Source organism: Rhinopithecus roxellana, chromosome 3 (genome assembly GCF_007565055.1).
Source record: "Rhinopithecus roxellana isolate Shanxi Qingling chromosome 3, ASM756505v1, whole genome shotgun sequence".
Classification (NCBI taxonomy): domain Eukaryota; kingdom Metazoa; phylum Chordata; class Mammalia; order Primates; family Cercopithecidae; genus Rhinopithecus; species Rhinopithecus roxellana.
Window position 1 is genome coordinate 69,778,844 of NC_044551.1, and position 13,372 is coordinate 69,792,215.

Sequence of the window (13,372 nt, forward strand, 5' to 3'; positions counted from 1 at the left end):
CATCACTAAACTAATCACGTTGGGAATCGATTACCTCAAATATTGTTAGAGAATAACTGTTACAGGTTTTTGGTTGTTGAGATTCCTAATTGTTCAACTTGACTTTCCTTAATGAAGGGAAGTCAGTTTTGTGTATAGTAGTCCACTTTTATGTATAGTAGTCTTCCCTTATCCTTAAAGATACATTTCATGACCCCCAGTGGATGCATGAAACCATGGATAGTACTAAATCTTATATATGCAGTCATGCATCACTTAATGACAAGGATACATTTGGAGAAATGCCTAGTTAGGCAATTTCTTTGTGGGGTGAACATCTTACTTACACAAACCTAGATGTTGTAGCCTACCTAAGCTATATTGTTCCTAGGCTACACTGTACAGCATGTTACTTTACTGAATACTGTAGATAACTAACACAATCGTAAGTATTCGTGTGTATAAACATATCTAAACATAGAAAAGGTACAGTAAAAATATGATAGGGTAATCTTATGGGACCATCATTATATATATGGTTTGTCATTGACTGAAACATGGTTATGTGGCACATGACACTACTAGTTTTTCCAGTACATACAAACATATGTTAAAGTTTTAATTTCTAAATTAGTCACAGTAAGAGATTAACAATGATAATAAAAATAGAGCAATTATAACAGTATACTGTAATAAAAGTTATGTGAATGGGATCTTGCTTTTCTCTCTCTCGCAGAATACCTTGTTGTAGTTTACTCACCTATTTTTGGACTATGATTGACCAAGGGTAACTGAAACTATGGAAAGCAAAACAACAATAAGGGGGGATTACCACAATTACAATTTTGACACTTCTGGCTGTTGCACTAGTTGCATTGGCCAGGACCATAGGCCAAGAAAACTGAATATTCTTTTAAGTTTACCTTTTAATTTATTTATTTTACACAATATTTATTCAGTGTCTGCTGTGTACCAGCCATTGTGCTAAGAAGTTTAACGAGCATAAAATAGTAAAGACAGATATGGTTTCTGCCCACACAGAGCGCACGAGTCCATGTGTATAGCCACTTTTAAAAGAACAAAAGAGGCCAGGCATAGTGACTCACGCCTGTAATCCCAGCACTTTGGGAGGCCAAGGCAGGTGGATGACAAGGTCAGGAGTTCGAGACCAGCCTGACCAACATGGTGAAACCCTGTCTCTACTAAAAATATGAAAATCAACTGGGCGTGATGGCACGCGCCTATAATCCCAGCTACTCAGGAGGCTGAGGCAGAAGAATTGCTTGAACCTGAGAGGCAGAGGTTGCAGTGAGCCAAGATCACGCCTCTCTGCATTCCAGCCTGGCCGACAGAGCGAGACTCCGTCTCAAAAAAAAAAAAACAAAAAAAAGCAAAAGAAAAGAACAAAAGAAATACTTTAATTACTTGTTAGCCTGACAGCAGATTTTTGCAATAAAGCAAAATTATAATTACCATAGTGTAGATATCTTACTAGACCTCTTCTTTTTAAGTACTATGTGAAATTTATCATCAACATTATCATATCATTATCAGTATTAAGTTTGCATTGTGTATAGGACACTATACTAGGAGTGCCAGATGATATAACGTAGTGCTTTTGCCCTGAAAGGATTTTCCCTCCAGTTGTGGGGATAGGACACAAAATTCATAGTGATTATGGTTAGTATATCCTGAGTGCCCTGATGGTTTGTATTGATAATATTGTTCCAGTCCTTGTTTCTCTCCAAAAGAACATTCCTATGTGGTGTCACTGCCTGCTTTATGTCATTGACTAGATGTTCTGTCATCTCGGCATTTGAAATGCTAAACTGGAAACCCAGCTCTCACAATGCAATGCTTTCTTCTAACTGCCTCCAACAAAGAATGTCAGAGAAAGAACAAATGCCTGAAGGCCCAGAGAGATAGAATGAGAGGGATCTGCTATATAAACCGGGGAAGGAAGATGTTCCAGTCGGGGCCAAAAATGTAAAAGATAAGAATGTGTGGTAAATAATGAATAGTTTGTTATTTGGGGCAGAAAGGTCATAATGAGGAATAGTATATAGAGGATCCTGTAGATGGCAAAAAAAAAAAAAAACTGGAAGTGTGCAAATAAAATAATGAGGACAACTGCCAAAGAGCAGTTTAGGAAGATGAATTTTTTTAGCATTGTGGTCACACTGGAGGTAATAAGAAATTAGCCTATTATGACAACAGTAGGGGAGAAAAAGAATGGATAGTAGAGGTCGGGTACGGTGGCTCACGCCTGTAATCCCAACATTTTGGGAGGCCAAGGCGGGCGGATCACCTGAGGTCAGGAGTTTGAAAACAGCCTGGCCAACATGGCAAAACCCCGTCACTACTAAAAGTACAAAAAAAATTAGCCAAGTGTGATGGCATGCACCTGTAGTCCCAGCTACTTGGAAGCCAGGGCATGAGAATCACTTGAACCTGGGGGGCAGAGAGTGGCAGTGACCTGAGATCACACCACTGCACTCCAGCCTGGGCAACAGAACGAGACTCCATCTCAATTTAAAAAAAAAAAAAAAAAAAAAAGAATGGATAGTAGAAAAGAAATTTGAGGAAAGAATTAAATGAGACTGTGTGAAAAGAATAGTAAGTTGACAACTGGAGTATTTTTATCTTGAGCACCTGAAAGAATAGGATTGTTGCCAAAGTCAGATGCAAAGGAGTTGGCTTGAGTAGTACATAAAAAGGGAGTAGTCAAAGAGCTAGGAAGAGAAAACTTAGGAAGATTTCGTGAAGGAAAGTGTGGATGATAGTCAGATGCTACTGTGAAGGCAAGGAGAGTAGAAGTGAAAAATAGAGTAGATTGGTGAACTTCATGGACAAAAACAGTCAAGCAGTGAGGGACAAAAGCAGATTGTAATTGAAGAGGGAGGGCCAGATGAGATGACTCATGCTTGTAATCCCAGCACCCAAGCCAGATGATTGCTTGAGCCCAGGAGTTCCATACCAGCCTGGGCAACATAGTGAGACCCTGTCTCTACAAAAATTAAAAAATAAAAACTTAGCCAGGCCTGGTGGCATGCACCTATACTCCTAGCTACCTAGTTACTCGAGAGACCTAGGCAAAGCGATTGCTTGAGCCCAGAAGTTCAAGATGGCAGTGACCAATATCATGTCTCCTTTGAAAAAAAATAGTGGGGAAGACATGGGAGGAGCAGTCTAAACTATTCTTTGAAGAACTTTGAAAGGAAAGAGAAATACAGGGCTTTTATGGATGTCGAAGAAAATATTTATATAAATATAAATATATAAAAATAAAATATATATGAGTTTTGAAAGTATATATATATAAATTATAGTGTTAAACTGATAGATGAGGTAGGGTTTTATGTCTACATTTTTTCGTCTGTAACATGGGTGTGGATACATACCGTAAAGTAAAAATAGAGAGTGATACTCTTACGAATATTAATAGCAAGGTTATTCCATCTGTGCTATGGGATCTTGTTGCTGCTGCTGCTGTTGGGTTTTATGTTGTTTCCATGGCAGGGGAGGGTAGATGGTAGGAGGAAGTGTTTTGTAGTTGTGAGCTTTTTTTTTCCTTGAGCTATAAATATTTAAAAGAAATTTGAATATTAATATGCCCTTCTGTTTATGATCATGAAATGCTTGAATTCTCTATTACTTCTTTTTAAAGCAAGCAAACAGCAATAATCCTCTTAAATTTTGCCTGCCTCAGAGTATTTATAGTGTAAAACTGATAGCATTGTCAAAACAACTCTGACATTCTGAATTATATATACACAGGAAACTGATAAATGTTTATGAGTACGTGGATTTGGGTTTTTTCTTTTAACCTATGTATTAGTACTATAATTAGTAGTTATTTTGAGGGCAGAATAGTAACTGTGTGTAACTGATCTCCATATAGGTTAAACTTTTAGTAGCACAATGATATAATTAGAACTTTCATGTATACTTTCTGATATGGTATGGATTTATCATAAAGATTCCATATACTCTGTAAGAAAACCTCAAGGAATTTCACATGGATACAATAAAAAATTTCACCTCTTCTCTTGAGATAGCATAGTGTAAGTCATTATAAAATAAAAAATGGGCCTAAGATTATTTTATAAAATTCCATTTATGTTCCCCCTTCTCCCTTTTTCTTACACCTCTCTCCCTCTCCCTTTTTCCCCCTCTATATTTCTCTCCCTCCTGCTGTCTCTCTGTCTCTCTGTGTCTCTGCCCACTCTCCCCATGTGTGTGTCTGCTTATCTCTGTCTCTAACATTAAGTGAGGTGAAAGTGCCCTGTATTTTTTCTTAAAAAACTTTTTTGGATGGGTTTCTAGATTATCCGCTAAACATATGTACTTTTTCTTAAAATTTACAGAAAACAGACGTGACTATGCTCTTGTATATAGCAGACAATCTAGCCTGTTTTCCATACCAGACACAGGAAGAGCCGTTGTTTATAATGCATCATATAGACATTACACTCTCAGTTTCTGGTAGTAACCTACTGCAGTCATTCAAGGAGGTAAGTTACACACATTACTATTCTTAATCCATCTGTCAAAGTGCAGGCATGCTGTTTTCACTGTTTTGTTTCTCATTCTTTTTATTCTCTTCACGAGTATATAAAATCTTTCTTAGTGAACTTAGTGAAATCTGGGCAGTACTTGACTTGGGAGAGGATGTACGTTGCCACTTTACTTCTATTTAGAAACATCTAAAATACATATATGGATTGTTCTGTTGATAAGCCATCGCATTTATTTCTCTCACTTTAAGCACTGACCTTAAGTGTTTTATGTCCATTCATACATTCATTTAAGCCCCATTTTAAAACATTATTCTGTAAATCTTGTAATGCTGTAATCACAACATTACACATGAAAATATATAGCTTATTTACACTTATACCAAAAATTTATGACACCATTGACTTTCTTATCGCTCAACTACAGCACTGTAATAGAGTTGGCATATGTGTGCCCAAAATCTTTACTAAATTTCTTGTTGAACCTTCCATCATTTCTGTCATGACTTTTAGGAGGAATGTCATTTATTTAATTATAAAAGTACCTGGTGTAGCACTAGGCACATAGTAAGCACTCAGTAAATTCTTTACAAACTAAATATTCTCATGTATCTAATGATCCAAGTAGATCTCATTTGATAAAATTGTATTGCTCAAAACTCAGCCTTGTCAGACTAGTAAATCAGACAGAGTATTTTAGATGCCTCCCAAGGGCTGGAATTACAAAGGTGTCTAAACCCTTACTACTTGAAGTGTGGACCACACACCAGCAGCAGTGGTTTCACCTGAGAGCTTATTAAAGCTCTAGAACCTCAGGCCCCACCCAGATTTGCTGAAACAGAATCTGCATCTTCAACAAAATCCACAGATGTTAATGTGCACATTTAAGTTTGAGAAGTTAATAATTTCCCAGGAGCTTTAGCCCTCATGCTGTCTTATTTTACCTACTTACTGGTATGGCTGTCTTTGTAAATGTTTCTTCCAGTTTTGAATAAATGTTATTATAATGTGCCCCCCACGTGTGTACACCACACAACCTGCTTAAATCCAGTTGACTTTGTTTCTAAGAACTAACATTTTCATAAAGTACAAAGAAACAGGATTTAAGTCTTCAGAGAAAATTGCTTATTATCTTGCTGAAATGTTCTAGAAAAGAAGAGTTTGATAGAAGCTCGGGATGTCCAGGATTATTCTCCTCAGTTAAATTATGATTACTGCTTTTCCTCTATAATGGCTTACCTATGCACCAAATTGATACTTTTATAACTATCTTTTATTACTGTCCTTAGAAGAAAATTGTTTCCCTTTGAATGATATTTCAGAAGAATTTTTTTGAAGGAGTGGTTGTGGGGGAGGGGGGTGGATATTGTATATAATTTTATTTAGTTTTAGAAACTATCCTCTAACGTTACATACCAGTTGTTGATATAAAGTCAAGAGGTTTATAAAATACTCATTTAAGGAAGCTTTTTCAAGCTGTTGAATGGAGAATACTTATATCTACTAGTGGCATTGTGTTTTTATTGTTTATCAAACAATTTTTTCTTTCAGTCTATGGTAAAGGACAAAAGGAAAGAGAGAAAATCATCACCTAGTAAGGAAAATGAGTCAAGCGACAGTGAAGAAGAAGTTTCCAGGCCTCGGAAGTCACGGAAACGTGTAGATTCAGATTCAGATTCAGATTCAGAAGATGATATAAATTCAGTGATGAAATGTTTGCCAGAAAATTCAGCTCCTTTAATTGAATTTGCAAATGTGTCCCAGGGTATTTTATTGCTTCTAATGTTAAAACAACATTTGAAGAATCTTTGTGGATTTTCTGATAGGTAAGGTTACATAAGCAGTGAGAGAAAAAACTTCACTCTGTTCAAATAATAAATATTTGGGCTAGGCGCAGTGGCTCATGCCTGTAATCCCAGCATTTTGGGAGGCCGAGGTGGGCAGATCCCCTGAGGTCAGGAGTTCGAGACCAGCCTGACCAACATGGTGAAACCCCCATCTCTATTAAAAATGGAAAAATTAAGTGAGCGTGGTGGTGCACACCTGTGATCCCAGCTACTCGGGAGGCTGAGGCAGGAGAATCGCTTAAACCCGGGAGGCGGAGATTGCAGTGAGCTGAGATTATGCCACTGCAGTCCAGCCTGGGCAACAGAGTGAGACTCCGTCTAAAAAAATAATAATAAATATGAAATCCAGTTTTGTTTGCATGTTTAATGTTAGAAATGTTCCTTTTTATAAAGGAGTTTATTCTCTTCTGTTGCTGTATAGTATTCTGTTGTGTAATATGCCATAATTTATTATTTTATTAAAGGGTAAAAAAACATATTCCTATACTTGGTGATAATGCATTACAAATTGAAGGGCTTATTTTGTTGATTTCCTTAAAAAGAATCAGGCTGACCTTAAAATAGATTACAAGTTTAAGTTTTTAAAGAACTCTGAAGTAATAGATGTAAACCAACTAAACTGAGCTCCAATAGAACTCAAATAGTCTTTAAAGTACTCTATAAAGTAAGAGAGTTATATATAAAGTAAGGTACAGTTATTATAAATACCCTGTAGTTTTACCCACCATTAGTCATTAAAGATATCTCTTTCTGCCTATACCCATGGAATTTTGGTCATTTTTTACATTCATTGAAATCCAAGATTAGGAATCACAAAGTCAAATGTTAATAGGCCACCTGGTCAGTGGCCAACTGGAAAGAGTGTGTTTCATGATGAAAGAGATGTCATTTAAGTGGACCTGTCTCAAGTTTCCATAAGCTTGTTACCAAAGGAGAGGGTGGGCATAATGTGGCCAGAGCTCCCACTTTTTCAGGAGACACCAGAAATCCAGATTTTTAAGAGGAGTATCTCTGTATTTGTTTGAAACAGGGTCTCGCTATGATGCCCAGGCTGGAATGCAGTTATGCAATCATGAACTCCTGGCTCAAGTAGTCCTCCTACTTCAGCCACCTGAGTAGCTGGGAGTACAGACGCATGCCACCACACCCAGCTAATTTTTTATACTATTTACTTGTAGAGATGATGTCTAGTTGTGTTGCCCATGGTAGTCTTGAACTCCTGGCCTCAAAGTGATCCTCCCACACTGGCCTCCCAAACTCTGAGATTATAGGCATGAGCCAGTGCTCCTGGCCTTATAAGGAATATCTTGATGTTAAATGTTGGCAACATGCAAAATAGTTTAAAACTTTGTAAAGTTAATTAAGCAATGCTAAGGAGTTGGAAAGATTTTTAAGCAGAGTTGCTAATAACCTGAAACAGGTTTATAAACATTCTGGCCACTGTATAGAGAATGGATAGGTTGGGGGTGGGGGAGCAACTAGTAGAGGTAAACCAGTTAGGTGATATTAAGTAATTGTATTGAAACTGTCCTAGGATCACAATAGTATTAAAAATAGACATGAGAAATTAATTTCATTAATATGATGCTTCCTACCTATAATTGGATTTCTCCAAGTATGTTGCTTCCATAGTTTTAAAGTTTTTGGTTTTCTTTTCCCAAAACAGTAAAATTCAGAAGTACTCTCCATCTGAATCTGCAAAAGTATATGATAAAGCGATAAACCGAAAAACAGGAGTTCATTTTCATCCAAAACAAACACTGGACTTCCTGCGGAGTGACATGGCTAATTCCAAAATCACAGAAGAGGTGAAGAGGAGTATAGTAAAACAGTATCTAGATGTGAGTAGTAAACCAAAAGTTTTTACTTCTCATAAGGGCTTTTTTGACAAGTAAACGTGGGGGGTTGGTGGGGAGATAACTATCTCCTTTACATTGAATATAAGCTTCGTGAACTATCGAGATAATTTTTCTCTATGTGGTTTTAATGAGTTATTTTAAGCTTGTCTTTCCCGTTGCACCCATGGCATTCTAATTATTTTTTCTTAGGAAACAGCAGCCCACGAATAGTTTTGTTTTAGTGAAAATGAAAGATAATAGGAAAACCCGTGTGTGTGTTTTGTAGTTGTCGCCTGGTTTCCACAGGAAATTGGTTCCAGTTCCCCCATGGATACCCAAATCCTGCGATATTCAAGGGCCTGATAAAAAGTGGCATAGTAGGCTGCGTGAGGTGGCTCACACCTGTCATTCCAACACTTTGGGAGGCCACAGCAGGTCAGAGTTTGAGACCAGCCTGGGCAACATGGCAAATCCCCATATCTACAAAAAAATACAAAAAATTAGCTGGGAGCAGTGGTGTGCACCTGTAGTCCCAGCTACTCAGGAGGCTGAGGCAAGAGAAGCACTTGAGCCTGAGAGGCAGTGGTTGTAGTGATCTGAGATTGCACCATTACACCCAGTACTGGTACCAGACGGGAGTGAAACCCTGTCTCAAAAAAATTAATTTAAAAAGTATAGTATTTGCATATACGTACATCCTCCCATATACTTTAAATCATCTCTAGATTACTTATAATACCTAATACAATGTAAATGCTATGTACATAGTTGTTATACCACATTTTTTTTAAGTTGTATTATTTTTTATTGTAATGCTGTTTCTTTTGTTTTGTTTTGTTTTGTTTTGAGACAGAGTTTCATTCTTGTTGCCCAGGCTGGAGTGCAATGGCGCGATCTCGGCTCACCATAACCTCCGCCTCCCAGGTTCAAGCGAGTCTCCTGCCTCAGCCTCCCAAGTAGCTGGGATTACAGACATGCACCACCACACCTGGCTAATTTTTGTGTTTTTAGTAGAGATAGGGTTTTGCCATGTTGGCCAGGCTGGTCTCAAACTCCTGACCTCAGGTGATTCGCCGGCTTCCCAAAGTAGTGAGATTACAGGCATGAGCCACCACACCCAGCCAGTGCTGTTATTTTTGTTGTGGCATTTTCCAAATAGTTTTTGATCCACTCTGGGTTGAATCCGCAGGTGCGGAATCCGGGGATACAGAGGGCTATGTTTTTAAATCAGAAAAATACATGACTTATATGTCATAAAAGGTAAAACTGCAAGCAGTCATCCTCTTACCCTGTTTGGCCATTCTATTCCTTTCTTTTCTGACAACCAATATTATTACTTTTTCATATGTTCTTACATGAGTAATGCCAATATACATTTGCATACATTCTCACTTAACAAGTATGCAAATGTATGTATATAAAATGTGCTTTTAAAATAAAGACAGAGAATAGACTAGAGGTTACCAAGGACCAGGGAAGGAAAGAACGGGGAGTTATTGTTTAATGAAGACAGAGCTGTGGTGTCCAGTGATTTAAAAAAACAAAGAAAGAAACAGCTCTGGAAATGGATAGCAGTGATAGTTGTACAACATGCCAATGAATTATACATTTAAAATGGTTAAACTGGTAGGCTGGGCATGCTGGCTTACACCTGTAATCTTAGCACTTTGGGAGGCCTATTGTCGGAGGTTTGCTTGAGTCCAAGAAGTCCAAGCCAGCCTGAGCAACAGGGCGAGACCCTGTTTCTACAAAAAATACAAACATTAGCCAGACATGGTGGTGCACACCTGTAGTGTCAACTACTGGGGAGGCTGAGGTGGGAGGACCACCTCAGCCTGGGAGGTGTAGGCTATAGTGAGCCATGATCACGCCACTGCACTTCAGCCTGAGTGACAGAGTGAGACCCTGTCTCAATTTAAAAAGGGAAAAAAAATAGGTTAAGCTGGCAAATTTTATGTTATTTCTATTTTACGACAATATAAAAAGTTGTTTAAAATGTTTTTTAAATTAGAGGACTGTCCTAAAAAATAAAAATAAAGTTTTATATTTTAATCTACTTAGTTCAGATGCAGTGGCTCCCGAGCACTTTGGGAGGCTGAGGTGGGCAGATCACTCGAGGCCAGAGGTTTGACACCAGTTTGGCCAACATGGCAAAACTCCATTTCTATTTTTCTTAAAAAAAATTATAAAAATCTACTTTAAAGCAAGTAGCTGAACATAGAAATAAGAATTTTTGAGCTAAGAATATAATCTACACAGTGGCTTTCATATTAATTGACTTTGCAAACCTTACATACACTAAAATTTAAAAATATTTTAGTTCTCATTTAAAATTTTTCAACATTCTCTGCTTTCTCTTGTATCCTCTTAGCAGAGAGCAAAGAGGGGAGATAACTAGAAAATGTCTGTCAGTAATTGTCACCTGGTTGCTTGATGACTTGGACCAAGGGTCTGAAAACTCTGGCTGTTTTTGTATCTAACCCATTGCCTATTTTTGCAAATAAAGTTTTACTGAAAACATTCATGCCCACTCATTTATTTGTCTGTAACTGCTTTCATACTACAGTGGCAGAGTTGTGTAGTTTAAACAGACTATATGGCCTTCAAAATGAAAAATATTTACCACCTGGCTGTTTACAGAAAATGTTTACCAACCCCTAACTTAGATGATGGCTAACGTCTGTTTCACACACACCAAACTACTGCCATAGAAAACATTTAGGAATTTAACAGTCTTGCTTGAAATATTTACTTAAAATTCTGAAATAATATCTATTTTTTGTAGTTCAAACTTCTTATGGAACATCTGGACCCTGATGAAGAAGAAGAAGAAGGGGAGGTGTCAGCTAGCACAAATGCTCGGAACAAAGCAATTACCTCGCTGCTTGGAGGAGGCAGCCCTAAAAATAATACAGCAGCAGAGACAGAAGATGATGAAAGTGATGGGGAGGATAGAGGAGGAGGCACTTCAGGGGTGAGGCGGAGGAGGAGTCAACGTATTTCGCAGCGTATTACGTAAAATGATTTTTATGTGCTTATATATGTCAGTCTATTAAATGTACAACCAAGTAATGTAATACTTAAAAGAGAAAACATTTTGTAGATAGAGATTCTCTACTTACCCGTTTATACATCCTTTTGTAGAAAGTTTAACATAAAAGACAATAAAAAAAACAGAAATGAGATTTATCCAGCATAAAGGGTTAATTTTTCTTTGAATTGTATTAATGTGTTATTTTTATTGTTGCTAAGTTTTATGTAGCTTTATGGTTCATATGTATATATAATTTTATATATCAATAAGAGTAAAGACACGGGTACAAATTAAGAGTTATATGGTTTTACAAGTATATGTTAACCCCTTGGCGCTGGCGGTCACGGTGCGTCTCATTGCCGGCAATGGAAGTGTGCCGGGAAATCCCAACTCCCGGCGTCAAGGGATTAAAAGCAATAAAAACAATAATTTCACTAAAATTCTTTTGTGTAACACTTGGTCTTTTTTCCCCCCTCCCAATGTTTTAGTCATTGAGAAGGTCAAAACGAAATTCAGACTCTACGGAGTTGGCAGCACAGATGAATGAAAGTGTTGACGTCATGGATGTCATCGCTATTTGCTGTCCAAAGTACAAAGATCGACCACAAATTGCAAGAGTAGTACAGAAAACCAGCAATGGCTTCAGTGTTCAGTGGATGGCAGGCTCCTACAGTGGCTCCTGGACTGAGGCTAAGCGCCGTGATGGCCGCAAACTGGTGCCTTGGGTAGACACTATTAAAGAGTCAGACATTATTTACAAAAAAATTGCTCTAACGAGTGCTAATAAGCTGACTAATAAAGTTGTTCAGACTTTACGATCCCTGTATGCCGCCAAGGATGGGACTTCCAGCTAATGAATTTGTACATGCAGCCAAATTTACAGGAATTTTTTTAAAAGGCAGAAAAACTTGAAATACCAACATTCTGGCAAAAAAAAAAAAAAAAAATCAGTTTTATGAAGAGTAAGTGGAACCTGGGATGCAGGAACAAAAGAAGGAAATGTTGGGCAAACATTTTTGTGGGAGCTCCCTTCGCTGTTGTGCAGCAGAAACAGATTCTCAGTTCATTTTTACTCCCACTGTATTATAGTTTAACAAAAATTGTTTATATCTTGGAAAAAAAACTTTCTGTTTAAAAAAAATAAACAAGTGAATGTTGGAAATTAGTCTGTTAATGTTCTTAATAAAGTGTTCTTGGAGTTTAACCTAGCAGCGGATGGCTTTCTTTAGCTTAGCCCAGTTTCCAGGGAAGCGTTGTTTTTTCCAGGCTGTAAAATGGCAGAATCTCCTGGATATATAATTTATTCTGTTGAAAAAAAAAAAAAGCATGCAGTATCTATGACCTATCTGCAGAAGGAGTTTTTGTAAATGTAGATTTTGATGTATTAGGTCACCCTGAAAACAATACAAGAAAAGGGATCCCCAGGTAATCTGGTGGAGCGAATACTGCAATAAATTTTTTTACTTCTCTTTGTTACTTGTCTGTTTCCATTTGAATTTCTTATTGTAAAAATCTGTTTAAATCCATTTATATTATTTTACAGTCTTTTATGTAAAGTTTATTATATCACTGGTTTTCAAAGCAAAACATAAAATATTGTTTATACAGTTTGTATAGGCTGACTTCTGAATAATTGGTATCTATTATTTTCATTCCCATAAGAGGGTGTAAACAATTAACTCCAGGGTTTTATTGTATCCTGCAATATTTAGTATTAACTATATATGATTTAGCACTGTGCCAAACACATTTTCAAGAGTACATTTTGATATAAAAAGAAACTATAGTTTATTCCTTGTATGCTTCAATTTCTTTCTAGTGATGTCATGATGCTGATACTTATTCTTTAAACCTCGGGTAAAAGGTAACCTGCTATTTGGAAAACCAGCATTTCTCTTAGTTAAAATGATGTCGTGTTATTTTAGAACTAGAGTTGAGATGAGTATGCCACTTCATAATTACACTCACTACATTTTTCACAAATTATTTTTTAATGCTGAAAAGAGTAATTTTACTTGTTGATGTTTATTCATTTTCTATTCTAAAAGCTTTATCATAAGTCTTTTGGGAACAGTTGTCATTTACACATTACTTACTGCAGATATCTTGACTAAATCAGGAGGGAGGTGTTTAATCATTTGATGTGTATAGTTGACA

The 13,372-nt window shown here is 37.1% G+C and overlaps 1 protein-coding gene across 3 annotated transcripts in view; it reads left to right on the plus strand.

Annotated features, from left to right (window-relative positions):
• NIPBL (NIPBL cohesin loading factor) overlaps positions 1–13,006 on the plus strand; it is a 196,341-nt gene extending 183,335 nt beyond the window's left edge. For 2 of the 3 annotated variants that reach the window (XM_010373383.2, XM_030927192.1), the window contains 5 exons: positions 4,347–4,493; positions 6,048–6,322; positions 8,010–8,184; positions 10,967–11,155; positions 11,704–13,006. In XM_010373383.2, coding sequence (XP_010371685.1) covers positions 4,347–4,493; positions 6,048–6,322; positions 8,010–8,184; positions 10,967–11,155; positions 11,704–12,069 — 1,152 coding nt within the window. In that variant the 3' untranslated portion in view covers positions 12,070–13,006. Of the gene's footprint in view, positions 1–4,346; positions 4,494–6,047; positions 6,323–8,009; positions 8,185–10,966; positions 11,197–11,703 lie in introns of all 3 variants that reach the window. The other variant, XM_010373400.2, reaches the window with a different exon arrangement.
• Positions 13,007–13,372: the final 366 nt, after the last annotated feature.